Source organism: Dama dama, chromosome 23, assembly GCF_033118175.1.
Source record: "Dama dama isolate Ldn47 chromosome 23, ASM3311817v1, whole genome shotgun sequence".
Taxonomy (NCBI): Eukaryota; Metazoa; Chordata; class Mammalia; order Artiodactyla; family Cervidae; genus Dama; species Dama dama.
The window spans coordinates 60740636-60768585 of NC_083703.1; the positions used below are offsets into that span (position 1 = coordinate 60740636).

A 27950-nucleotide genomic window follows, 5' to 3' on the forward strand; every position below is an offset into this window, starting at 1 on the left:
TGGACCGGGGGCGGGGACTGGGCCGGGAGGGCGGGGACTGGGCCGGGAGGGCGGGGCGCGGCGCGGAGACCGCCCTTGCTCAGTCCAGCAGCCCCAGCACTGGTGGACATGCTGATCCCTACTCCTTTGGCAGAAGAATCCGAGGCTCTGTTTCTGACCTGCCCGAGGCCACGCAGCCGGATTTAAATGCAGGTCGGGCAAAAGGAACCCACCCTTAGCCAGCCGGACGCTGCCTCTCGGCGGTTAACTCTCCACCTTTTAATTGGGCCACAAAATGAAGTTTGCTTTCGCCGGACACAGGCTGGAAGCTCTTCGCATCCTCCAGTCTTCCCACCCTTGAACTTTTCTCCCGCCCCTCATCCCGTGGATTGGCAGATCCTATGGATCCGCTTGCAGAATAGATCCAGAATCTGTCACCTCTCACCTCCACCCACCATCCAAATCCACCTACATCCTTTTTCCTCCAGAAGCATCCTCCAGCCTCCTGACTACGCTCTTTGTTTCCCCTTTTGGTCACTAAGGTCCACTTTCACCCAGATGCTGGTAGGCCCTGTTAGAATCAACCCGTGCCACTCCTCAGAACACTCCCCATGGGTTTCACCTTGCTCAAAGTAAAAGTGAAAGTCCTCCCAAGACCTGCAAAGTGCTGTGGCTCCTCCTCTGACTACTCTCCGTTGGCTCAGTCCACCCGCTGGCCCCCAGATCCTAGAACAAGGCAGACACCCTTCCATCTCAGGGCCTTTGCACCTCCCATAGCCCAGATATCTTCATGGCTTGTTCTTGCCCTTTTATGTCTTTAGCCAAAAGTCTTTATATCGTTTACCAAAAGTCTTTTCCTGTCCACTCTATCTGAAATTTCACACACATGCACATACATCCAGCATTTTATGTTTTCCTTCCTGGCTTCATTTTTTCCCAAAGCATTTATTACTATCTAACAGCATATTTTACTTCTTTATCTTGTTTTTCTTTTTGTCTGTTCCCCTCTTTTAGAGGGTGGGGACCTTTGTCTGTTTGCTCATTGCTGTGTTCCTGGTGTCTAGTCACAGTTCCCCAACACCTGATAGGTGCCCACGCATTATGTTAAATGAATGAAGGAATCTCAGACTTTCTTCTGAGATCACTTTCTTTTTGCCTGAAATAGATCCTAAAAAACAGAGGTTCTCAGCCTGAACTGTACGTTTGAATCTCTTGTGGAACTTTTAAAAATCTTATGCCCAGATTAATATCTCAGATCAATTGATTCAGAATGTCTGGGGTGGGTCCAGACATCAGGAGCTTTTAATGTTCTCTGGTGAGCCTAATGAAAAGCCAAGTTTGAGAACTGCTGTTTTAGAATTCCCTGTGGGTTTAGTCTTCTGGTGACAAACTTTCTTGGTTTTTGTTTGAAAAATCATTATTTAGACCTCACTCTTTTTTAAAAATAATTTTATTTATTTATTCATTGGCTGTGCTGGGTTTTCATTGCCATGCAGGCTTTTCTCTATTTGTGGTGAGTGGGGGTAACTCTTTAGTTGAGGTGCACGGGCTTCTCACTGCAGTGGCTTCTCTTGTTATGGAGCAGACTCTAGGGTGTGTGGGCTTCAGTAGTTGCAGTGTAAAGACTCAGTAGTTGTGGTTCCCATGCTCTAGAGCACAGACTTAATAGTTGTGACCTATGGGCTTAGTTGCTCCTCCCCATGTGAGATCTTCCCAGATCAGGGATTGAAACAATGTCTCCTGCATTGGCAGGTTGATTCTTTACCACTGAACCACCAGGGAAGCCCAACACCTCACTCTTGATAGACATTTTTGCTGGATATAGAATTCTAGCTGGGCACCTTGAAAATAGCATTCTGTTGTCTTCCAGCTTCCATGGTTGGTGTTGAGACATCATCACCTGTCAGTCTAACGGCTGTTCTTTCTTTAAGTAGCTTTACCGAGAAATAAATTATACACTATAAGATCCACCCATTTAAAGTGTACAATTTAATGGTTTTTAGTACAGAGTTGTGCAACTATCTCCACAATCTCATTTTTTAACATTTTTACCCCTGCAAAGAAGCCCTGTATCCATTAGCAGACACTCTCTATCTCCTACTCTCTTACCCCCCAGCGCTAGTTTACCTTTGGTTTCTATAAATTTTCCTATTTTGGACACTATATAAATTTAATCTTACAATATATGGTTCTTTGTGATTGATTTCTTCCATTCAGCATAATGTTCTTGAGGTTCGTCCATTTTGTACTGCTGTTCTTTTGAAAGTAATCTGTTTTTTTCCTTTTCCCTCTGACTGCTTTTAAGATCTCTGTCTTTGGTGTTGTGCATTTTCACTATGATGTGTCTGTGTGTAAAAACATATGGAGTCTCTTAAATCTGTGATTGATGTCTGCTTTCTATCTCACTAGTTCCCTTGTAGCCACATCTAATCTGTGGTTTAACCCATCTGTTGAATGTTTTATTTTGGTTATTGTATTTTTCATTTTAGAAGTTCAAATCCATTTAGGTTTTCAAATTCATTACATTACTTGATATAACTTCTTATGCTTTAGAAATAGTTTCAAGCTTGTTATAGATTTAAGTGCACTAAATATTTCTCTGTTATAGTATGTCTCTGATAGTATTGCTGTCTGAACTCCGAGTGTCTGTTTCTGCTGGTTTTCACTCCTGTTGGCTTGTTTTCTTCTGAGCCTGCTGGTTTCTTAGGTTCATGTTCCTCTCAGCCAGCACAAATTTGTACTGGAGGCAGATACATTTTTTTTTCAGTGTTCTGGTCTTATCCTTGTTCCTTCAAGGGAAGCGTTGGCATTCATTTCAGACATCCTTCACCTCAGTGGGTAGACTCTGTGTATCATGCAAGCCTGGGTTCAGTCCTATGTGTGCGTTAATCACTCAGTCGTGTCCAACTCTTTGTGACCCCATGAACTGTAGCCCACCAGTTTCCTCTGTCCATGAATTCTCCAGGCAAGAAACCTGGAGTGGGTTGCCATGCCCTTCTCCAGGGAAATCTTACTGAACCAAGGATCAAACTCTGGTCTCCTGCCTTAGCAGGCAGATTCTTTACCATCTGAGCCACTGGGTTAGTCAAAAATAAACATGAAGATCTCACAGAGTCCCTATGAGTTAGGATTTCAGGAACAGCTTCTTAGGTGGTTTTAGTGCAAGGTCTCTCAAGAGTTATAGTTAAGATGTTGGCTGGGGCTTCAGTTATCTGAAAGCCTGACTGAGGCTGAAAGATTAAAGCCCACTCACAGATTTGGTTGGTGCTGGTTATTTCGGAATGTATAAGTTCCTTTTCACATGTATCTCTCCATAGGCTACTTGAGTGTCCTAGCAACATGGCATTTGGCTTTTCCTAGAATAGATGATCCAGAAGAGCAAGATAGAAGCCATAATATATTTTATGGTCTATCCTTAAAGTCATACTCTTTGTTTTCAGTTTCCTATTATTTACTGTCAGCCCAGCTCAAGGTAGGGTGGAATTATACAAACCCATGGATACCAGGTGCTACGGATCACTGAGGGCCATCTGGCTATCACATATCAAATGAGATAATGCGCGTAAAGCACTTAGAACCATGCTTGACATGTCATATGTGCTCAGTAAACATTAACCATGCCTAATATGTGTCTTGGCTCTGCTCTGGGCATGTAGGACCTGCACAGCAACCACATTTACTCACAAACATTTATTGAGCGGCTCTATGTGCCAGGCGCTGTTATTGGAGTCAGGGAGACAATTATAAACAAAGCAGATACTTAGACTTATGAAACCCACACAGACAAACAGATGAGAATGTCCTGCCAGGTGGTGCTAAGTGCTGTGAAGAACCGTAAAACAGGGTGAGGGGACAGGGAGAGAGGACGGAATAGGGCTACACTTTTTTCCCCAGAAAGCTGGTACAACTGAGGTGGTGGTTCAGATTTTGACCCAGTAAAGCTCCCCACATCTGTGAGTCCATCCTAGCATCACAGGTAGGTAGAATTTATGCCCAAGTTACACCCATTTTACAAACAGACACAGAGACGAGCTGACATGAGTTCTCTGAGTCCCCGAGGAGGCAGGCTTTCTCCAAACATAGGGGTTCTCCAACTGGGATGCTCAACAGCATCACCTAGGGAGATTGTTGTTATATTATTATTTATATATTTATTTATCTTTGGCTGTTCTTTATTGCTACACGTGGGCTTTCTCTGTGATGAGCGGGGGCTACTTTTTTGCAGGGAGGAAGCTACTCTTTGTGGTGCAGGGGCTTCTCATTCCAGTGGTTTCTCCCGTCACAGAGCATGGGCTCTAGGCACACAGGCTTCAGTAGTTGCAGCTCGAGGGCTCTAGAGAGCAGGCTTAGTAGTTGTGGCACAGGGGCTTATTTGCCCCTGGATATATGGGACCTTCCCAGACCAGGGATTGAAACTGTGCCCCCTGCACTGGCAGGCAGATGCTTAACCACTGGGCCACCAGTGAAGTCCCCTTGTTGCTTTTTGAAACCCCAAGACCACCACATGAAGGAGTCAGCACCGAGAGCACATGGAGCAGGAATGACCCTCCCCAGCCAAGCCTCCCTGGAGCCAAGTGAGTGAGGCTGAGCTGCCCTGTGGAGCTGTCTGCTCTCTGCAATTGCAGGAATGACCAGCATCACATTGATTGTCTGTTGACCCAGACAATCACGAACCACGATGTTTGGGGAGTTGTAAAGCAGCAAAGACTGATACAGCCTAGTTACTGGGGAAGAGAATTCTCCTTCCTTCTCTTGTAGCAAGTTTTTCTTATTTTTGGTAATTAACACTAACTGCCCAACAGACAAACTCCAAATTGTAGACTTAACACAGGAAGCTTCGTTTCTTGCTCAGTAAAATCCAGTGTGAATCCAGTGGTTCTCCTCTCGGTTCAGTTCAGTTCAGTTTAGTCACTCAGTCGTGTCCGGCTCTCTGTGACCGCATGGACTACAGCACACCAAGCCTCTCTGTCCATGCCAACTCCCGGAGTTTACTCAAATTCATGTCCATTGAGTCACTGATGCCATCCAACTATCTCATCCGCTGTCGTCCCCTTCTCCTCCCGCCTTCAATCTTTCCCAGCATCAGGGTCTTTTCCAATGAGTCAGTTCTTTGCATCAGGTGGCCAAAGTATTGGAGTTTCAACTTCAGCATCAGTCCTTTCAATGAATATTCAGGACTGATTTCCTTTAGGATGGACTGGTTGGATCTCCTCTTATAGCTAAGGGAACACGAGGCCTCAAGGTGGAAGGGAAAGACTGGTATGGAGGCCTACCAGCTCTCAATCGATTCAGCCTAGAAGTGACCACCCTTATGTCACTTCTACACACACATTAGTGGTCAGAACTTGTCCTGTTAACTGAAAGGGAGGACAGGGCATGTATGGGAGCATGGGACACAGTGGTGATGCCTGTCTTTGCCACAAAGAACATACCACAGATATAATTAGCTTCTTCATTTGTGTGGTTACCTGTTTAATATCTTTCTCCACTGTTGGACTGAAGTCCATGAGGGCAGGACCATGTTGCATCCATCTCTCATGGGGCCTACCCTACAATTGGCATTAGGAATAGTTGTTTAATTGCTAGTTGGATGAATAATTGGGCAGGTCACAGTATGATCTTTTGTGTTTAGCTCCCAGTTGCAGAGAAAATCCCCAATTAAATGTCTAACAGGTCCTCCCTCCCAGTAACACACATGCATTACCTTTGATATTATAAATCTCTTACAACAGTGATCATCCAAAGACTACAAACAGAACACGGAAGTCCCTACTAGTTGCAGCCAGGGGTGTGGCTATGTGCATTGCTTGGCGAGAGAGGATTTACATTTTTATGTGATAGTTCTCATACAGCTGCCTCAGAGTGGACTTGGCAAAAGCTCCTGCTTCAAGGCAAAAACCAGGTGAGTTTTTCTCTGTTGTGTGGTTTTGGATGAATCTTCTGCTCTCTCTGAACCTCATTTTTCTTGTCAGTGAAATGAAAAAGCATTTGCTTCATAGGGTTGTTCTGAGATGGTGATGAGTCTCTGTGTAATATAGATAAAGACCTGCCATTTGGTAGCCCCTGTTTTATATGAACTGTCCCCTCTTGCCCTTGCTACTTGGGCACAGCTTGTGATGGAGCTGGGGCAGGGTTTTTTGGAGGCTGAATGGAAGGGTAAAGGTTGGAGGCAGCTCCATGAGACCCTGGATCCAGCCGGGCCCTCTTCTGGGTGATGCTGGGTGCACAGAGGGGAGGCTGACTTGTCCCTGTCTGTATCAGTTAGCGTTTGCTGTGTAACAAAACACTAAAACTCAATGGCTTAAAACAATCATCATTTTATTTAGCCCATGATCCTGTGGGTCAGTTGGGGAAATTTTCTGGTCTGGGTCAACCTAACTGAACTCTGCATTTTCAGTCAGCTGGAGGGTCAACTGATGGCTGGGCAGTCTACGATAGCCTCCCTCACCTGTCTGCAGTTAGCAAGCTATTGAGGGAGCTCCCACAGTTCTCTTCCTCTGCACTTTTTCCCACTCCTCCTCACTCTCAGAATTTGATTTTGTGCAGGTATCTTTCCCCCACCATCCCAACTCCCTATATGTAGCATGAGCCTCAGGGAAACTGCTGGAGAATTGACATGATAATTAACATAACTGCATTTCCCTTGCTGGTGATTGGTCAGGAGAAGGCACAAGGCCCAGGTCTGGCCAATGAGGAATGTGGGCAAATCTGTTCAGAGTGCTCCTAGGAAAGCTTTCCTCATCCCGTGGAAAAGTTATAGAGAGAAACACCTAACTCTGATTGAGGACTTGTTATGCAAGGCACTGTTAATTCTAAGTGCTTTAAATAAAATAACCCATTCAACTTTCTTGGGTTAGGTACTATTATCTCTCATTTTACAGATGAAGTCTCTGCGGTATAGAGTGGTTAAGAAATTTGCCAAGGGTCGAACAGCTAGTGAGTGTTGGAGCCAGGATTTAATTTCAGGCAGCCTGACTCCAGAGTAATGAGTTTTCAGGTACCACCCTCCTTCTTCCTCTGGTCATGGGTCTGTCTTAGGTGACACCACAGATGGTTGTAGCCATTGTGCCAGCAGTTACCTGGGACAACAGAGCCAAGACAGAATGAACATAGGGAGCCAGGGTCCTTCCTAACAGCTCCGTGGTGGTTTAGTCATCAAGTCGTGTCCGACTCTTGTGACCGCATGGACTACAGCCCACCAGGCTCCTCTTTCCATGGAATTTTCCAGGCAAGAGTACTGGAGTAGGTTGCCATTTCCTTCTCCAGGGGATCTTCCTGACCCAGGAATCAAACCCAGTTCTCCTGTATTGCAGGCAGATTCTTTACCGACTGAGCCAGATGAATAAATGAGCCCTGAAGCCTATCCCCTCTCTGCCTGTTGACTTCCTGGTTCGTCTCCTTCTTTCTTTCCACTTTGACTCAAGATTTCGGTGACTTGCAGTCAAACAGTACCCTGAGACATCGGAACATCCAGAAAGAACAGAGTAAATGAGAGAAGACCCACTGGGTCTCCTATTCTCACAAACCACTCAGAGATTGAGACACAAGGCCTCTGACCTTTCACCCTGAGGCTGGTTTCAGAGGCACAGAAAACTCAGAAGAGATGGAGAGAAGAAGATGGACGAAATATCCAAGAGAGATGACAGCATTTCATAATTCCTTTATGAGCCGCAAGATAAAAAATACACACTCATGGCATCTAAACCCATATTGTTAACGTAGGGCCCTGCACCTGAGACTTTCCAGGAGGCCAGGGGACAGAACTTGCCTGATCTTGGTGCTTGGTCCATGGAGGTGGACAGGCCTGGACCCTCACTCCAAACTACTCTTTCAGTAAGATGAGGACCAGCCTCACGGTTTGCACTCCTGATCTTCCAGCCCAAATCCTTGGCTCAAGCCTGGATGGAGAAGCCCTTGGCCAAGAGGACAGAGCTGCTGGGAGCACAATTCCCAGCCTGGTCTGGGCTCTAGGGTCCTGAATCACAGGGGAGAGACCTGGAGCCTTTGGCACAGGTTTGCTTCCATTCCCCTGAAAAGGCAGGAGATACAAAGGCAGCTGGGTTGTTTGTGACAGGGACTGTCCCACGTCAGAGGTGCCTGGGCATCAGCACGAGTGGATGCCAGCCCCTGCACTGTGGGTGCTCAGTGTAGACACTGACTCATGGGCATGGAAAGTATTGTCCGCTCTGAGCAGGACTTTGTCTCTGTCGTTCACTGCTGTGTTCCCAGCATCCGGAACAGGGCTTGGCAGAGGGAGCTCCGGAGAAGGACTCGGTGGGGCACGAGCTCGTCTGTACAGGTGTGTGTGTCCAGCATGCTCTGCACACACCTCCTCCTCTCTTCCTCCCAGAAGGCACTTAAGGTTTGGCTCAGCTCAAAGAGGCAGAAGAGAGCTTAGAGATACCCTAGGCTCAACCCACTGTCTGCAGCTGAGAGTCCAGTCAGGTGACATCAGCCATAGAGACCCACATCTCTTTCTCCCTCCTCCTCTGTTCCCTCCAGCCCCGGCCCTTTGGGGACCACCTGGTCAGCCTCACAGTGGCGGGACTGAGGTGGGGCTGCAGGGATGGCATTCTCCCGCAGCCAAGGGTGCAGCAAGATACCCGAGGCCGTGAGCCGCTCAGTTGGCTCCCTTCGGAGGAGACAGCGGACCAGGCAGCGGGCGGGGGCCGAGAAGCCCTCAGGCAGGGCAAAGGTGCCACGGCGGATCTTGCCAAAGAGCAGGGCAGGCTCTGAGTCCTGGAAGGGGTAGTGGCCGGCCAGCATGGTAAAGAGTGCCACACCCAGGCTCCAGACATCTGCCGCCTTGCCTGAGTAGGATGCCCGGGAACTGAGGATCTCGGGGCCCACGTAGGCTGGGCATGCGTGCTTGTCCCACAGGGAGTCGTCAGGCCCAGTCAGCACACAGGCATCTTCCAGGTTCTCCAGCACCAGTTTCGTCCTACACAGGAGAGACAGGGAGTCAGCTAGTGGGACCCCCTCTTCTACCACCCCACACTGTCACCCTGCGTGGCCCCCATTTCCCCAGTACCAGCTGACATTTGCCAGACATGAGTCAGTCCTGTGAGGCTGCTTGGCTGATCCCATTTTACAGATGAAGAAGTCTAGGCTCAGAGAGGTTTATTCATTTCTCAAGGTCACACAGCAATTACATCTGAACTAGGACTCTGAGAGGAATACATTTTTCCAAATGTCTCTGGGGTCAAATTCAGGTTCTACTTGTTAACTTGCAATTTGGCCTTGAGCGATGGCTTCACCTGCCTGAACCTTGACTTGGGGGCTGGGGAACTGGGGCTGTGCTGAGGGGCTGAGGGCATTAAAACTCTCTGAAGCCAGATGCAAACTTGGGGTCTAGGCAGGAAGCAAAATGAGAAACAGGAAGTGGGGACTGTGCCAACTGTCTCAGCACAAACCTACAGTTAATACTTGGGAGTGTCCATGGCGTACCTCGCCCTGAGCTATCTATCACACCTCATTCACCCTCATACAGCCTGTAAGGAAGATGCCATTTTGCAGCCAGGGGAGCAGGACTGAGATGGAACCTTGGTTCTCTCCTGCCCAGGGCCAGTGCTATAAGCTGGTCATATGGTTCCCAGGGTGCCTCCATGGTACACCTTTTCCACAAAATAACCCAGAAATCATATTTTATTTTATTTATGTTTTTCAGAAATCATATTTTAAAGAAAAAAAAAAAAACCAGGTTTTAAAAAGTTAGCAACCAATTTCAATTAAAAACACAAACGAACGTGACCCATATTCGTGTATGGCAGAAACCAACACCGTATTATAATTGTCCCTCAACTAAAAATAAATAAAGAAAGAAAAAAAGGAAACAAGCAAAAAACAAAACAAAACAAAAAACCTCACAAATGAACAGGTATGTGGTGCAAAGAAAAAAAAAGTGTGTGGACCAACCTGAGCAACTTCTGCTTTAAATAACTCCCACAGAGTGCTCTAGATTACTTTAATAGTAAGCATAGCATTGCCATTGCTACTAATCTTATTCCTGTGGCACTACTTCCTGGGTGCCGGTCTGAAAATGCTGACCAGTCCTGTCAATCACTGCACTGGGGGTGGGTGGAGACGTTAACATTATTGGCCCATTTTATAGATAATGAAGTCAAGGTTCAGGCAGATGAAGCCATTGCTCAAGGCCAAACTACAGGTTAAAGAAGCAGAGCCAGAATTTGACCCCAGGATGATTCCATTATCTATCATTTACTGATGGTGCTTCTCAAACTATTGCCTTGAAAAGGGAAGAAAGCACTTTTCTCACTTCTGGGAGGTCTGGGGGTGTTGTACTCACCCTAAGCTTGAAATTATTTGAAAAGCTTAAAAATCATTATAAAATTTACATTCTACTTCTTACTTAAAGCATGGTCACTGTAGTATAAAAGGTAAAAGGAAATATCAGCTTTAAAAGGAAAAACCACCTTCAGGGACTTCCCTGGTGGTCTAGTGGCTAAGACTCCATGCTCCCAATGCAGGGGGCCCAGAGTTCAATCCCTGATCAGGGAACTAGATCGCACATGTTGCAACTAAGACTAGGTGCAGCCAGATAAATAAAAAATTTTTTTTAAAAAAGAAACCACCCTTAGGCAAATATCATAAGAGTAACTGCTATAGAATGGATGGCAGGTGAAATTAGTGGGCAAAAGTTTGAGCAGAAACAGGATAGTCACACATAAAGCCTTAAAAACCCTCAAGGTTTTTAATGACAAATTAATGACAAAGAATTACCCGAGGTACCCGAAGGGTAAATTAGGAGCCTTCCAGTGGACAACTTGGCAGAAGCCCCTGTAACCAAAGACCGAGGTTAACATCACAGTAGTTCCCCTCAGCAGCCTGAATCTCCTGATAGAACCGGCTGAGAAGGCCCCATGGCTTCTGTGGTATTCTTACCAAAAAATGCATCACCTCAATCTAAGCGTGACCAGAGCATCCGTCAAGGCCACACCGAGGGGCCTCCTCGGCGGCCACACTCACCTCTCCCGGTCGGTGAAGACGAAGCGCCGTAGCTTGAGGTCTCGGAGGACCAGCCCGTGCTGGTGGCAGTGCGCCAGGGCGGCGGCCATCTGGCGGAAGAGCCCGGCGGCCTCGGGCTCCGGGAGGCGACGCCGGCGGCGCACCAGGCTGTGCATGTCCCCATGTGGCCGCGGGAAGAAGGCGTAGAGGTGCTGCGTGCCCTCCAGGACCTCCACCGGCCGGGCCACGTGGCCCTGATGAGGCAGCCTCCAGTAGGGCTCCAGCACCGCCAGGCTCTCGCAGGCCGGGTACACCTGTGGGCAGAGCGTGGTGTGACATGGGTGGGGACTCCGGGGGGCAGGCGGCAGGGGCAGGCGGCAGGGGCCGGCCGCGCAGCAGGTCACAGCCAATCCTTTAGGCACTGCTGTGGGCTGGGGCCTGTGCCCAGCGCTTCCACGGCATGTCACTCAGTACTGACCAAGCTGAGGGCTGGCGACCAGCAAGGCGCACAGCTGGGATTTAAATCCTTGTTCTCCATCATCTGTGCTCTTAGCTACCAGCTCATGTGCTCTTAAACTTGAGATACTTCAAAAATATCAGGTAACCAGAACAAAAGTAAATCAAGAGGAATCCGGAAGAGTAGACAATACATTAGTAACCTTATGGTCGTCATCACCCATCATGGCTACCATTCTCTAGCATTCACTGCCCACCCACCCTTTCCTTCATTCCACAAGCAGGCATTGAATGCCCACCTGTGTCAACCACTGGGACTATAACTTAACTGACCGCCATGGTCCCTGCCCTCCTGGTGCTCACAGTGCAATACATGAGACAGTTTTACTGAATACTTACTTAAAAAACTAAATACTTACAAATTCTGATGACCATTGCAAAGGAATGCTGGAATAAAAAATATTTTGGCAGGAGACACCTATTTTAGAAAGTATAGTCCAGAAGGGACTCTGAGACAGTGACCTGAATGATTGAGATGCCCAAGGAGTAAGCTTTCCAGGTGGGAGGCACAGGTAGTGCAATGGCCCTGAGGTAGGAAAGAAACTGGGCTGCTCTAGAAACCCAGCCAAAGCTCAGTATGGCTGGAATGGGAGAGAAGGTGGGGCCTGTGGTAAGTGTGGTGAGGTTGTAAGGAAAGATGCTAGGGGTTTATGGACATTAGATGGAAGCCATTCCATAGTCCTGAAAGGATGTTCAGAGGATGGTGACTTGGAAGCCACATGGCTCATCACTGGCAGAGCAGTCTATGCACTTTGGTTTATCTGCCTTTAAACCCTTTGCTTGTAAAAAAAAATAAAATAAAAAAATAAACCCTTTGCTTGTCATTTTGTCTAGGACATATAGCCAATAAAAATAAATAAAGCATATACACATTTAATCCATGAAAAGATGTAAGTACATGTCTTAAAGCAATTGGGGTTGCTTGGAGGAAACAATCCACAAACGGAGACTTTTTTTAAAAGTCAGGGAAAGCGCATCCCTGCCTCTGAGCATTTACACTTGCTTTTCCTGCAGCCTGAGCGTTCTCCTCTAGATACCCACAGGGCTGGCTTCCTCAGTTCAAGACACTATTCAGGTCACCTCCTCCGAGGCGGACTTCCCACCTAAGATCACCTGCACCTTCTCCCCTGCCCGCTCCTCTCTCTCCCAGCTCCTAGTTTTTCTCCATAGCAGTTAAGATCACCCGATATATATGTTACCCATTCACCTGCAGCATGAACTGTGCAGACACAGCTTGGTCCACTTTTTAGCTATAGTGTGGTGCATACTGCATGATGCACGGAGTATACACGTGCTCACTGAGAGTTTGTTGAATTAATGAATAAGGCGATAGTCTAGAAAGACGGGATGTTGATCTTTCTACATGCCAACCAGAAAAGCCTAGGCAATGTGGAAACGGCAGGTCAGTCCCACAGTCCCTACATGCTGGGTGTAGGGACAGGCACTCCCAGTAGATTGCCCTAAATGTTCCTGAATATCTGGGGCCATGTGAAAGCACGGGGCTTCTGACTCCAGCTTGCCATGGTCATTCCTTTCAGTATGGACTTCCCTTCCTAGGGGGACCAGAAAAAACCTGTGATGCTGCAGGAAGGGGAGCCAGAGTTCAAGGGTTCCCTAGAACACCTGGGGTAGACCTAGGAACCTGCATCAAGCAGCCAGAGCCCAGGTAAAGCTGGTGTCTGATGTCCAGATGTGGCCCCGCCCACTGCACCCCCATGAGCAGGAACTGGAGACACTGCTGCTGCTTTCCCCTCATCCCCCAGCCAGCTGGATGGAGGCATCAGTTCCCCTGGCTCTCTGTGCCTTCTCAAGGGGACCCAGCCCCCTTCTACCCTTCCCTGTGTACCTGGGTCTCCCCTATCCTCCTTACTTCTGCCCACCAGAGCAAACCTGCCCTGCTTGTATCTGAACCACCTGTCCTAGCATGGGGTCCAAGGCTCTGGGTTCAACCTGCCTTGGCCCAATTTCAGCTCTGACACCTCCTGACTTTGTGAGGTGGCAAGTAACCCCAGGGCTTCCTGGGTGGCTCAGTCAGTAAAGAACCTGCCTGCAATGCAGGAGACCTGGGTTTGATCCCTGGGTTGGGAAGATCCCCTGTGGGAGGGAATGGCTACCCGCTCCAGTATTCTTGCCTGGAGAATTCCATGGACAGAGGAGCCTGGTGAGTTATAGTCTAAGAGGTTGCAAAAAGTCAGACACAACTGAGTGACTAACACGTTCACTTTCGAGTAACCACAGCTTTCTGAGCCTCAGAACCTGTCCTCTCTCTATAGAATGGGCCCAATAATAGTAACTACCTCATAGATTGTGTGAATATTAGAAAGGATGCAAAAAAAAAAAAATAGAAAGGATGCAGACGGCACGATCAATATAGTACCTTGTCCACAGTAGATACCTATGATTATGCTTTCTCAGGGCCTTCCCTGGTGGCTCAGTGGTAAAGAATCTGCCTGCCAGTGCAGGAGATGCAGGTTTGACCCCTGGGTTGGGAAGATACCCTGGAGAAGGAAATGGCAACCCACTCCAGTATTCTTTCCTGGGAAATTCCATGGACAGAGGAGACTGGCAGGCTACAGCCCATGGGGTTGCAAAAGAATTGGACATGACTTAGCAACTAAACAACAACAACAAATGCTTCTCATCTCTGTCCTTGTGGGCTGAGACCTGGCAGTGTCCTGTAGGGGTCACATGTCTCTGCCTATCGCCTGAATTCTGTCAGGAACTCTGATTTCTGTCAGGAACCCTGGACCTTGCCCTAGGATCCAGGTCTGATGCCATGTGGCTTCATGCATGGCCCTTCTCTCATGACCTCAGTTTTTCCATCTATAAAACGGTCATGAGTAGGCCCAGTGACCTCCACGGTCCCAGGAGTTCCAATGTCTACCATATCTCATCCTTCCCTGGTACAAATACCTTCAGTGGCTCCCCACAGCCTAGCGGGGCTTCTTCCTAATGCTTTCACAATCCACGGCTGCTAGCTCTCATCTGCCAGCCCTGTCTGCATCCCTTTCCCACTCTGATCGTAATGAAGTCCTTTTCATTCTCTGAAGTACCATGTTCACTCCTCTTGGCCTCTGACAGCTGTTTCCCCTTCCTGGAACCCCCTCCTCCCACTTCTCCCTGGCTGACTCCTCCTCAGCCTTTTCTGACTCTGCCTTCTAATATAATAGAGGTTTCTCTGTGCACTCCTGGCCCCTAAGCCTCATCCCAGCAATCACACTATACACTATGTACATATACACTATATGTATATACACACACACACATATATATATATATATACACACACACACACATATATATATATACACTATTTATCACACTATACAGCCTAAGCTCTGTATTCCCCCAGGGCTGGGACCATCTGGTTTACCTTTCTGGTTTCAGCTCGGCCTAGGTATTCACTGGCTGCTTCCCCAGTAAACACTGAACTAAATTAACATAAGGGCCCCTCAGCCCTGGCAATTCTTTGGAGCCAGAGCCTTTCCCAGCCCCAGTGATGCTCATGGAGATGGCCTCTGGGACATGTACCTTGCAGATGTACTCCGTGCCTGTGGGACAGTGCAGAGCGCGATAGGTACGGCTCCCCTCCCCAGGTTCCAGGAGAACATAGGGTCCAAGCCTGGAGGCAGTGGTCACATCGGGAGTATGAACAGGAGCAGGCGGTGGGTTCAGCGTCAGCAGGCAGGAGGGTAGCCTGGGCTGGGGCCCACTTCGAGCTTGTTTCTGACTGGGACACTCAGTGTCTAGGTCATCATCCAGCTCCAACCGCTTCTTCCTGGAGGGGACATTTGCTGGAACAGCCAGAGGGCTGGCTCGCATCTAGAAAGAAGGGGAGAAAGGCACTGAAGTCAGGCTACTTGATGGCTCCTCTCTGCCTCTGCTGGTGGGAGGCTACACTGGCACAGCCTTTATGAAGGGTGACTTAGCAGTGTGTATTAAATGAACAAATGCATATACCCTTGACTCAGTGTCCCACTTCTGAGAATTTATCTTCCAAATAAAATGCTCACCAAAAAAATGAAATACGTGAAAGGCTGCTCATCAGTGTCTTGTGTCTAACAGCAAAAAGTAGGAAACTCTCCCAAATATCGAGCAGTTGGAAGTTGGTCAAACCATCATGATACAGCCACACAGTAGAATACTATACAGCTCTGAAAAATGATCAAGAACTCTCTATATATTGATGCAATTGGTGCAAGTACAAAGTTATTCCTACAGCCCATATGATAGAATGAATTAAACATCCATTGTTAGGACTGGTTAAATACATTATATTTCACCACACGTAAAATAGTTGTAGCCATTTAAGAGATTGAGGAAATCCTTTATGTGCTAATTGGAAAAGTCTCCAGAGTGAACTGTTAAGTGAAAAGAAAAAGTACAGAGGACAGATGGACTTGATGGTTGGTGAGAAGAGGAAGAAAGACTTTGTACTGTATCTGTTGAGTGCTGTCGCACAGGCAGTTATTACCTCTGAAAGGGAGGGAGGAATGGAAGGAGGGAGAGGAGGAGAAAGGATGATGAAGGATGATGCATGAATGATGTATATACTGAATGTACATATGAATGGATGTTTCTGGAATGACTAAACATATTGTCAAGTGAACAGAGCTAGCTGCTGAAAAATATATATGAAATGATCTCATTTATTTAAAAAATCCCACAAGTGTGTAATATGATATGTGTGAAAGTGAAAGTGTTAGTAGCTCAGTTATGTCTGACTCTTTGTGACCGCATGGACTGTAGCCCTCTAGGCTCCTCTGTCCATGGAATTCTCCAGGCAATAATACTGGAGTGGATAGCCATTCCCTTCTCCAGGGGATCTTCCTAACCCAGGGTTGAATCTGGGTCTCCTGCATTGCACGCAGGTTCTTTACCAGCTGAGCCATCAGAGAAGCCCTATTTGTATACACAGGTGTGTAAATGCACAGGAAAAGTTCGAGAAGGACCCAGGCTAAATTGGCCACAGCAGCTTCTGGCCTTCTGGGAGACTCCAGGAGTGGAAGGGACTTAGTAGGGAGGCAAGGGAATGTTCGATTTCAGTATTTTAAAATAAAGATTCTACATTTATTTAGTGCTTGGGTACTTCAAAACAGATGGAGTTTATTTCTTTTCTCAAATGTGAACTTTGTCTGCAATCAACTGATGGCCCAAGAGCTACCAGAATCACAGGATCTATGTGCGGAGTTAGTCCACCAGCCAGCTCAGTTTTACCATCAGGTGAGCATGAGGCAGGGAGGCAAGGTCGCTGGAAGCCCCAGGATTCACTTACTCAACTGCGGAGGAAGCACCTCTCCCCGCCCTGCCCCCACACAGCTGTGTCACGGTGTGTGTGTGTGGTTCGTGGAGGAGAGGGCGATGGCATGTCAGGGCAGAACGGTTCTCTCCAGGACCCGTCTGCCCACCCATCCAGGCTCCAGGGGAGGAACAAAGAGCCCAGGAATGAGGTGTTAGAGGACAATGGACTGCAGCCAGGTAAAGACCTTCCCAAAAGTTCCAGGCAGGATTAGAGGGAACATCACTCAGAGGCAGTTCTCAGGCTTATGCCCACCTCTCCAGTCTTGCTGCTCCCAAATGCATGGGCTGCTTTGGGAGGGAGGGAGCCACCATCTTGAACGAAAAGCTATAATCCCATTTTGGTGAGAAGGCAGTAGTGGGTGGCTGTCATCATATATTCCCTGGATCTCATTCTGTCTCTGACCCCTCCTGGCTGGATAGCCTAGGCAAGTTCTTCAGACTTTCTGTACCTCATCTGTAAAGTGGAAACAGGATGCAAAGCCCATAGGATTTTGTGATGATGAAATGAAAATACAAATAAATTAACACGGCCCTGTTGCAGGGTAGGTGTCAGGAAATGGTCACTACCATTGGCTCATTACTATTATTATTCACAGCTGAAGATGCTGAAGTGCTACCTTTGGGAGTCTCAGAAGCTTCCCCAGGGATGAGGCTAGGATAACACTCTTTACTGCGCTGGTTATTCCAAGAGTAAAGCAAGATGATCCCTGGGTATGCAGATGCCTTGTGTCCTGCAAAGCGAGACTCCCTGGAGTGACTCTCCCATGGCTACATCAGTACCCCAGGCTGCTCTGGCCTTATCCAGGGCTCAGAGCCTGGTCCTGCTTGGGATGAGCTCCCCTGGACAGATGGGGTAACTGAGTTTATAGATGAATACAGGAATATGCAGGCCACAGGGCAAGATTAGAATCTCTGCAGTAGGATGGAGGCAGCCCCTAGTCTCTACCTCTTGCCGGTCCCTGTCCCTCCCAGGGGAATAGGGTGGGTCACACCCAACACACATGTTCACATAACCCAGGGCAGGAAGGTGTACACGCGCCCCTCCCAAACACAGTCGTCCAAACCGGCCCCCATGGCACACGGGCAGGGCAGAGAGGGGCATCCGTGTCCTTAAGTGACACACATCTGGCCCTCCACCTGCAAGGGTGAAGGCATACGCACGAGAGCTCTCCCAACTATACTCACGACTGCAGGACGGATACCAACCAGGCCACACGTCCAGTCTGTACCCCCACCCCCAGCCCAAGTTCCCACCGAGAAGGCAGTGGGCGGACTCGCCCCACCCTCAGCAGCTGGGCTCCTCCCGTGGGAGCGGAAGCCGCGGGGCGGCAGGAGTACCGCTCGGTCCCTGCCCCCGACCCCCGGCAGAAGGTTGAGCGGAAACCGAGGGGCTGCTAGAGGACTGGGAGGGGACCGGCAAAGGGAAGGAGGCTGGGCCCTGGGGCTGAGATAAGCGGCCTTGCCCGCACACCCCAGAATCAACAGGTACAACACACACCATTGGCAGAAATAGAATACGCGCGCATCCTACAGCTGGCGAACCGGTGGTCATCAGGCCCCGCACATCTGTGCGCGCGCGCAGCGTCCAGGCCGCCCTTGACCCCGCACCCGCCCGGCCCACAGGCCCCCCAGTGGGTCCCGGCACGGCCAGTACCTGCCGCCCAGTGCCCAGGCCCCCGCACGGTCCTCGGACATACGGCCCCACCCGGAACTCACCGGCCCACGCGGACTCCAGCAAATCCTCACGAACACATCTCACAGGCACCCGGGACCACCTGACTCCCAGGGACCCCACAGACCTCCCCACACCAACCACGGACCTCCCCGCACCCAACCACACACCTCTCCGGACCCGCCCCACGCTCAGACTCGGACGGCGCACACCCTCCTCCCCCGGACACGCCTCCCCGCCCAGCGGGGATCCACCGTCCCGCAGCCCGATCGGCCACACTCGGCGACACCGCGCCCTGCGGAGCCGCGTCACCCAGCGGGAACACTCAGCCAACATCGCTCCCCGGACGGCGGGCTTCCTTAAAAGTTGTGTGTGTCACTCGCGGCAACTTCAGCCGCCCCGCCTGCCCGCCCCTCCCGCCCCCACCGAGTACCTTGCCCTAGCACGCGGCGGGGTCCTGGCGCAGAAAGAGCTCAGGGTCGCCTGGCACTCCTCGGTGGCCCGCGCTGCTCCGCCGCCGCCGAGCTCGGCTCCGGGTGAGGCTCTGGCCTCGGTCCCCAGCGGCCGGACGTGTGCGGAGCCGCGGCCGCTTCCGCTGCGAGTGTCTCGGGAGCGCGGAGAGCAGGGCTGCAGCTCCGGCCCGGGTGATGTAAACCTGAGTTAATCACCGCCTGATGCCCTCAGGCCGGGGATTGCACCATCCCCCCCCCCCGAGCCCCGCCCCCACTCCCCTCCCCCTTTCCCTCCCCCCTCCGCCCCCCAGCCCGTCACCTCCAAGCGCGCCCCGCCCCTCCCAGGCGAACAGCTAGCTGTCCCAGAACCCCTCCCTCTGGCCCTCTAGGGGTGTTTTGCCTCCACCCCCGACCCTTCCCGCACAGCGGTCGAAGATTGAAAGCGATGCCAGAGGCTGGCTCTCCCGATCACCTTGGAAAAAGTATTTTGCTTTTCTGAGTCTCAGTTTTCCCATCTGTGAAATGGAAGGAAGAACACCCTTTCTCAGGATGGGTGGAGGAGAAAAAAACAAACCCTAACAGTTCCCTGGGTACTCCCCTGGTAATAAAGCACTTTCCCACCAGTGCTTTATTGAACGTTTAGGAGAACCCTGGGCCGGCAGGAAGCTCCATTCTCCCCATTCTACTAAGGGGCAGCCTGAGGCCCAGCTATGAGAAAATAACCCAGGAGCTTTGCAAAGACCACAGACTTAGGGGCTGACTCCGGGCTCAACAGAACCATTGTGGTGCCCTGGAGAGGCCTGGGGTCCAGTGGGTTTCACAGCACTCACTTGATGCAGGCAGTGTAGCCTGAAAGTTAAGAAAGAGGAAGTACCCTGGAATTTGATGTTTTCAAACTGTGGTGTTGGAGAAGACTCTTGAGAGTCCCTTGGACTGCAAAGAGATCAAACCAGTCCCTCCTAAAGGAAATCAACCCTGAATATTCATTGGAAGGTCAGATGCTGAAGCTCCAATACTTTTGCCACCTGGTGTGAAGAGCCAACTCATTGGAAAAGACCCTGATGCTGGGTAAGATTGAGGACAGGAGGAGAAGAGGACAGCAGAGGATGAGGTGGTTGGATGGCACCACCAATTCAATCGACATGAGTTGGAGCAAACTCTGGGAGATGGTGAAGGACAGGGAAGCCTGGCATACTGTAGTCCATGGGGTCGCAAAGAGTCAGATACAACTGAGCGACTGAACAGCAGCAAAGCCCTGAAACCAGTCTGCGTAAGTGTACCCAGACCCTAACTCTGCCAAACCCACTGTGCTACATCAGGAAATGGATTAAATAAGTTAACACATGTCAAATGCTTTGCACTCTGTGGCACATAGTGCTGCTGCTGCTGTTCAGTCGCTAAGTCGTGTCTGACTCTTTTGCTATCCCAAGGACTGTAGCCCACCAGGCTCCTCTGTTCATGGGATTTCCCTGGCCAAGAATACTGGAATGGGTTGCCAGTTTCTTCTCCAGGGGATCTTCCCGACCCAGGGATCAAACCTGTGTCTCCTGCATTGCAGGCGGATTCTTTACCACCGAATTGTAGAAGCTCAGTAAACAGAGCGGGAGATGGTAGAGGCTTAGAGAGGAATGGTACCTATAATAGGACTTGCACCCCAGGCTGGGAAGCCTGGGTGCCACTTGCTGTTTGGTGAAGCATCTCTATGCAGCCCCAGAGAGTCCAGTCCCCTTAAGGCCATGATGTCTGAATTCACCAATGTCAAAAAAAATAACTCCTGCAGGCAGAAGTTGATGGGAGGCAGTTGGAGTCACCTTTGTTTCCCTGGTTGCAGAACTCCAGGGACCAGCTCACCTGTGTCTCAGTCTTCAGGGCACAACAGGGGGGTGTTCTCAGATCTCATTTAACCCTGGAGACTCCCAAACCTGGGAGGAATGAATGAACTCATTTTCTACACCAGGACTTAGACTCCTATGGACACACCCATAGCTGTGGAGGACAAGGAAAGATTGGCAGGTTGTTTTCCCAGCACCTCTCTGAAACCAAACTGTGGCTGGGTTTGCTTATACAGTCCTAACTTTGTTTCATGCTGTGTTACACCCTGATCCAAGTGCTGGGAACTCAGCAGTGACAAGACCAACTCATCCCTGCCCTCACTGATCTTGTAAATTAGTGGAGGAGACAGACATCTCTCAGGAAAATAAAATCAATAATCCAGGATCATTTAAAATAGATTATGCATCATGTGTTTTCTTAAATAGCATAGATTTATTCTCTATCAAATAAGAATGAGAGGTGGCTATTTTTAGTAAGACTTATCAGGAAGGTGAGGAGAAGGCAATGGCACCCCACTCCAGTACTCTTGCCTGGAAAATCCCATGGATGGAGGAGCCTGGTGGGCTGCAGTCCATGGTGTCGCTAAGAGTCGGACATGACTGAGCGATTTCACTTCCACTTTTCACTTTCATGCATTGGAGAAGGAAATGGCAACCCACTCCAGTGTTCTTGCCTGGAGAATCTCAGGGACGGGGGAGCCTGGTGGGCTGCCCTCTATGGGGTTGCACAGAGTTGGACAGGACTGAAGTGACTTAGCAGCAGCAGCAGCAGCATCAAGAAGGTGATGTTTAAACTAAGATCTTAAAAAAGAGGGGGAGTGGAAACATGTGAGAAGAGACAGAGGAAAAAGTATGTGTAATGGCCCTGGGGCACTAACAGAGCTGTGAAATGGGCAATGTCACTTCTTGTCTATAGATGAGTCAAGACCACCCAGCTTATTATAAGAGGCAGATCTGAAATTTGAATTTGGAGCAACTGACTCCAGTGCCCACAATGTCCAGGGACATTTCACAATCTTTGCAACCTGGCAGCCTCCTCTAAGACTTGTGGTATGGTCACTGGAATTGTACCTTGGGCATGGACCCCAGGCCTGGGGACCTTATCACATTAGGGGTATCAAATCCCAATTCTCTAGACCAGGACTTTTCAATAGAACACAGCATGAACCTAATATATAGTTTCAAATTTTCTAATTATGCATTAAAGAATAAAAAGAAGCAGGTGAAAATAATTTTAATAATATAGTATATTTATCCTGTAGCTTATGATCATTTCAACAGATGGTAAAAAATTATTAATGAGATAACCTAATTTTTTTTCATAGTAATGTTTTCAAAAACTTCCCGGATGGCTCAGTGGTAAAGAATCCGCCTGCCAATGCAAGGGACAAATGTCCGATCCCCGGCGTGGGAAGATTCCACATGCCGAGGAGCAACTAAGCCCATGCATCACAACTACTGAACCTGCAAGCCTAGAGCCAGTGCTCCGCAGCAAGAGAAACCATAGCAGTGAGAAGTCGGCACTGCGATGAAGAGTAGCCCCTTGCTCGCCGCAACCAGAGAAAGCCTGTATACAGCAATGAAGACCCAGCACACCCAAAAATAAATAAATTTTAAAAATCTGGCATATATTTACACTTAGTTTGGATACAAATCAACATGGAAGCTAAACTGTCAGTGACTAAAGTAAAATTGTCAGTGGTTATAGTAAGTTAAAGTATCAAAACAATTAAGTTGTGTTTAATGGACAAACTGTTTCACTTGTGTTAAAATTAAAATTCAAAAAAATGAAAAGTTCAGTTCCTCTGTCACCCTGCGCGTGTGTGCATCCTCAGTCACTAAGTCGTATCTGACTCTCTGCGACCCCATGGACTGTAGCCCTCCAGGTTCCTCTGTCCATGGAATTTTCCCAGCAATAATACTGGAGGGAGTTGCCATTTCCTCCTCCAGGGGGATCTTCCTGATTTCCAGGGATTGAACCTGTATCTCCTGTGGGTCCTGCATTGGTAGGTAGATTCTTTACCACAGAGCCACCTAGGAAGCCTGTCAGTCACCCTAGCCACATTAAATGGTCAATAGTTACCTGCAGCAAATGCTGGCATACTGAGACCAAGAATCCCTGGCACAGAATCCAGGGAGTATAGCAAAATGTGAAGAGCCTGTTGAATCTACAACAAAGATGCCAAATAATCTTGAGCCTCAGTTTCTGTGTCTATAATATGAAATTAATTATACCTTCCATGCATTGTAGGCCTGAGGATTAAATGCATGAAGCATCCTTATGTCATAGTCAAACCACATTTTCTGGGTTCAAATCTCACCACTCCTGAGTAGGGAGATTTGGGGCAAGCTACTTAAACTCTCTGTGCCTCAGTTTCCTCATCTGTAAAATGGAGATAATAATAGTACCTACTTCATTGTTTTGTCAGGCTTCCCTGATGGTTCAGATGGCATTCTATGAGACCTGGGTTCAACCCCTGGGTGGGGAAGATCCCCTGAAGAAGGGAATGGCAACCCACTCTAGTATTCCTGTCTGGAGAATTCCATGGACAGAGAAACCTGGCGGGGCTACAGTCCATGGGGTCAGAAAGAGTTGGACACAACTGAATGACTAAAACATGAATATTGGTTTATCATGAGGATTAAATGACAGTGTTTGTGAAGTGCCTGGAATATAAATCTGATATAAGCATTTGTTAAAAAAGTGAGAAAATAAATGGTGACCAACACTCCCTCTTCAAATTAAATGCAAAAAATGTGCACTTTTCTGAAAAGAGAGTTTGGTTTTCATGAATTTCCTTCTCTCCAGGCTCAGAACATCCCTCTACCTAGATGCCTGAGCCAAGCAGGTTGCATTTCTGTTTGCTGTAGTTCTGAGGATGCTCAGCACCTCCAGGAGGAACTCAGAGGAAGGAAGGGAGGAGGGGTCGTAAATGGCTGTCATAGCAGCCACTCTTGCTTCCTTCCTCTGCACCCAGACGTCCCTGGTTTCTGCTCTAAGCCTGAAATTCCACCACTGGTGTCCTTCAAACTTTCCTCTTTCAGTTTTTCCCCACAAAAGTGAAATGATGCCTTAGGAAGAGTTCTGGTTGCATTCCAGGTCTGGCTGAAGTCACTTGCCCTGTGAGATGGTGGGCAAGTCACCTCCTCTCCTTTTTGGGAGCCTTAATTTTCTCATGTGTAAAATAGGAAGAGAGTTGGATTAGGTCAGGGTTTTCCCCAATATGTTACACACATAGGATGCCCGGAGGTTTTAGGGTCTCAAGACTCTATTAAATGATATTGAATCATATTGTGATACAAGTATTTTCTTCTGATTTTCTTCCAGTTCCTGCAATTACTGGGGAAGACAGTCTCATTTAACAGCATCTGTCTTTTTAACACCTCACTGGCAAGGAAGGGAGAGCAGAGCTCAGTTCAGAGCCTTCAGCAAGAAATGAGATTTGGCTGGGATTTAAGAATTTTGTTTTGCTTTCCTCATATTTAATTATACAGTTACTTCCTCTTTATGGCAAATGATAGCAGTTTTCCAGTTGAGGTCAGTGATTGAAATTTTCCCTTTTACATGACTTTACCTAAGGGTTTTTTTTTTTTTTTTTAATGAGCCGATTGAAAGAAAAACACTATGAAACTAATAATACAGATGGGTAAGTGGATTTGGGCCAATCCATTGGGGGAAACTGTGGGTTATTCAAGAGTTACAACTCGGGGCCTGGGCTCCTCTTGGGGAGCGTTTATTAGGAGACTGGGTACCTCCCCCTTCTCTGGGGTTTCCCAGGGGCACAGCAGAAATCCCTCAACATCAGGATCTGGCTCAGGCTGGGCCCCAGGGAAGGCAGGAAAACCAGCACTTGGGCACAGCACCAGCCTAGTGGGGGCCCTGTGGTGCCCATGGCTGTGCTTGGATGATCCATCTCTACCCCACGGCCCTGGGTTTTCTCCACGAGGAATGTGATTCTTGTGCCCATGGATCCAACGTGGCCCTGTGTGGGTGCCTCCCTTACATCATCTCTGCCTCCACAAACTTCTCCACCAGGTTGCTATTTTCATCCCCGGGGGCAGGTGAGGAAACCGGGACTCAGAGAGGTGACATCACTGGCCTAAGGGAGGAGCTAGGCAGTGGGATTTGGAGCCAGGCGGTCTTTGGATGCATCCAGTTGGATGATACTGAGCAAGTCACTTAACTACTCCAAGACCCAGAACCCTCATCTATAAATCTAACTGAGGATAGATTCCTCCTGGTAGGGTTACGGACTGCATACCGTTATGGAGAGCTATTATTGGATTAAATGAAAAGTTATATGAGTTCATTACAAGCAAAGAGCTTAGGAGAGTTCCTGGCACATGGTAAGCACTTGATGATATGTGATTAATATTATGTCCATGGGGCCCAGGCTGCTAACCCCGCCCCCAAACAGACAACCCTTGAGAGCTGAGCATCCCCCTTGTGGCATGCCTGGGCTGTGCCTTCCATCTACTTTCTCATGGAACCCTGACCACAACCCTGTGAGCTAAAAGTGAATTTATGCCCATATTATAAGTGAGAAAACCAAGTTATCAGAGAGAGGAAGTAACCCGCCCAGGTTAACACAGTAAAGCGGGAGTGTTGAGCCCAGAATGGCTCCAAAGCTCATGTCTTTGGAAAAGCTCTGTTTTTCCCAGTAGTCATGTGGACCATAAAGAAGGCTGAGTGTGGAGGAATTGAGACTTTTGAACTGTGGCTTTGGAGAAGACTCTTGAGAGTCCCTTAGATTGCAAGGAGATCAAACCCGTCCATCCTAAAGGAAATCAATCCTGAATATTCATTGGAAGGACTGATGCTGAAGCTGAAGCTCCAATACTTTGGCTGATGGGATGAGCTGACTCATTAGAAAAGACCCTGATGCTGGGAAAGATTGAAAGCAGGAGGAGAAGGGGATGACAGAGGACAAGATGGTTGGATGACATCACCAACTCAATGGACAGGAATTTGAGCAAGCTTCAGGAGATGGTGAAGGGCAGGGAAGCCTGGCCTGCTGCAGTCCATGGGGTCGCAAAGAGTAGAACAGGACTGAACAACTGAACAAAAGGCTCACGTCAGTCCACCGATTCAGGAGTCTCAACAAGAAAGAGAGAAAGTTCCCAGGGAAGTCCCACGCCCTCCTCAAGTGAAAGGAGTCCTGATCCCCCATCTGTGGTGGGTGGAGCCAGAAACCCAGGAGAAAAACTTGTTTCTGGTTCTGACCTTGCCTGGGACAGCTGGTGACCTTGTTTGGCTCAAGGTTCAGCCACATAATTACGGTTTTGTGTGTGTTGGGGTGGCGCTCTCCGGACTTCCAGGGATCCCCACTCCCATCTTTGCCTTCCCCCTGGGGGTGGAGGAAGCCCCAGCTCCACCCCCTTGCTATCCTGGAGTCACTGCCCCAGATGAGTTGCTGACTCATCTGATTCCTGCCCGGCCTTCCTTCTGACCTGCCTCCTGCCTGTTCTGAAGCCACCAGGGTCAGGGAAGGAAAGGGATTATGAGTGTTCAATCCAGGCCAGTGCCTGGCCTTCCCTTTCTGAGAAAAGCTTGCAGGGTGTGGGGTGGAGGGTGCTGAGGTGTTCAGCCAGCAGCTGGTTGCATCAGAAAGCCTTGCGCAAGGCACCCTCCTGGGTCAGGCAAAGAGCCCTGTCCCACAGCCCTACCCCCACTCCACATTACCCCTACCCCATACCCTGGGGTAACAGAGTGGGGATAGTTAGGTATTGTTGGGGACACTGAGCCAGGCTTGGACCATGGGGTGTGACCTAGCCCAGGCCAGAGATGGAGGGGGGGGGTTGGGGCTGGTGCTGCTCATCTGTCCGGGGAGATGGAACCTTAGACTAGAAGATGCTTCTCAACCAGTCCAGGCCAACCCACCCATTCAGCCCCTCCCTGGAGAAAGAGGAGACTAGTCCGGTGCCCTGGACTGAGCCCTGGTCATAGATCAAGCCTTATTCCCTGACTGTGGACTCTGACTAAATCTTGACCTAAACCTTCAGATGTGGCCTAAGCCCTGATCACTGTCCCCAGTCATGGCTAGATCCTGACTCTGGTCCCAGGCTGAGTGCTGAAAGTAGATGGGGCACCCACTTTCTCCCATCTTGACCCCTGATCCCAGTCTCAGCTAAGCCCCAACTTTTACCTCAGGCCCAGAGAATCAGGAACTGCACTCAGGCACAAGCATTGGGGGCTTGGCACCTGCAGGCCTCCTTTCTGAGCATCTTACGCCTTCCCAGGATGAGGATGGCCAAGGGGCTGGGTTGAGCTGGGGCCCCATGGAGCTGTCCTCTGATTACCCCAAGACTGTGACTCAGCAGGGTGGGGGCTGGACAGGGAGTCAGGCAGGGCCACTGCGGGGGAGTGGGGGCCGGGGAGGGGGACTGGGGCTGAGGTGGGTGCTGAGTCAGCGCAGGGAGAGAAAGGATGGTGTTCCCTGAGGTTAGAGATACAGATGGAGGTGAGGGGGGCCCTGGGTCTAGACGGAAATGGATGGTGTGTGTGGCTAGCTGAGACCATTAAGTTTAAGCAGCTCAGCCCAAGTCCTATCTGCCTCCATCTTCCCATTTATTGCCATTTTTCAAGGAAAGGGAGATAGTGAAGGACAGGGAAGCCTGGCTTGCTACAGCTCTTGGGGTTGCAAAGAGTCGGACATGACTGAACAACAACAACATCCATGTTTTTCTCTCTCAGAGCACCCTGTTTTTTCCCTTCATAGTACATGTTATAATTTGGAATTATACATATGTTTAATTATATATAATTATTATATACTATTTATGCATGTATCTGTCTCCCCTACTAAGCTGTAAGCTCCCTTAGGGCAGGCACCTGCTAATTCGGCTCACCAGTATATCTCCAGTACCTGGTATAGTGCCTGGCACATGGTAGGTACTCAGTAAATAGTAGCTGAATGAATTAAATCCCTCCACCTATTTATTCATCACTCATCCATCCACTTACTATTCACCTGTAACCCATTCCCCATTGCTTATCCATTCAATTTTCTCCTACCATACCTTTATTCTTCCATCTACCTTCCATTCAACCCTCACCCATCTGACCAACCACCACCTATATACCTTTCCAGCATCAATCAAACCATTTATATATTAATTCAAGAAATATTTGAGAAATATTTGGAGAAGGAAATGGCAACCCACTCCAGTACTCTTGCCTGGAAAATCCTATGGATGGAGGAACCTGGTAGGCTACAGTCCATGGGGTGGCAA

General features: G+C 48.9%; 1 protein-coding gene across 2 annotated transcripts; it reads right to left on the reverse strand.

The window, feature by feature from the left end:
* Window positions 1-6280: 6280 nt before the first annotated feature.
* On the reverse strand, window positions 6281-19087 carry TRIB3 (tribbles pseudokinase 3). Of its 2 annotated transcripts, none has more exons than XM_061126995.1 (4): window positions 18867-19087; window positions 14992-15282; window positions 10966-11258; window positions 6281-8920 (listed from the first exon to the last, which is right to left on the reverse strand). In XM_061126995.1, exons 2-4 carry the CDS (start codon window positions 15280-15282, stop codon window positions 8431-8433), a joined length of 1074 nt encoding a protein of 357 aa, XP_060982978.1. In that variant the 5' UTR covers window positions 18867-19087; the 3' UTR covers window positions 6281-8430. The 2 variants fall into 2 exon arrangements, with proteins under 2 accessions (XP_060982978.1, XP_060982979.1); XM_061126996.1 differs by lacking the exon at window positions 18867-19087 and adding an exon at window positions 18478-18613.
* Between the last annotated feature and the right edge of the window lie 8863 nt (window positions 19088-27950).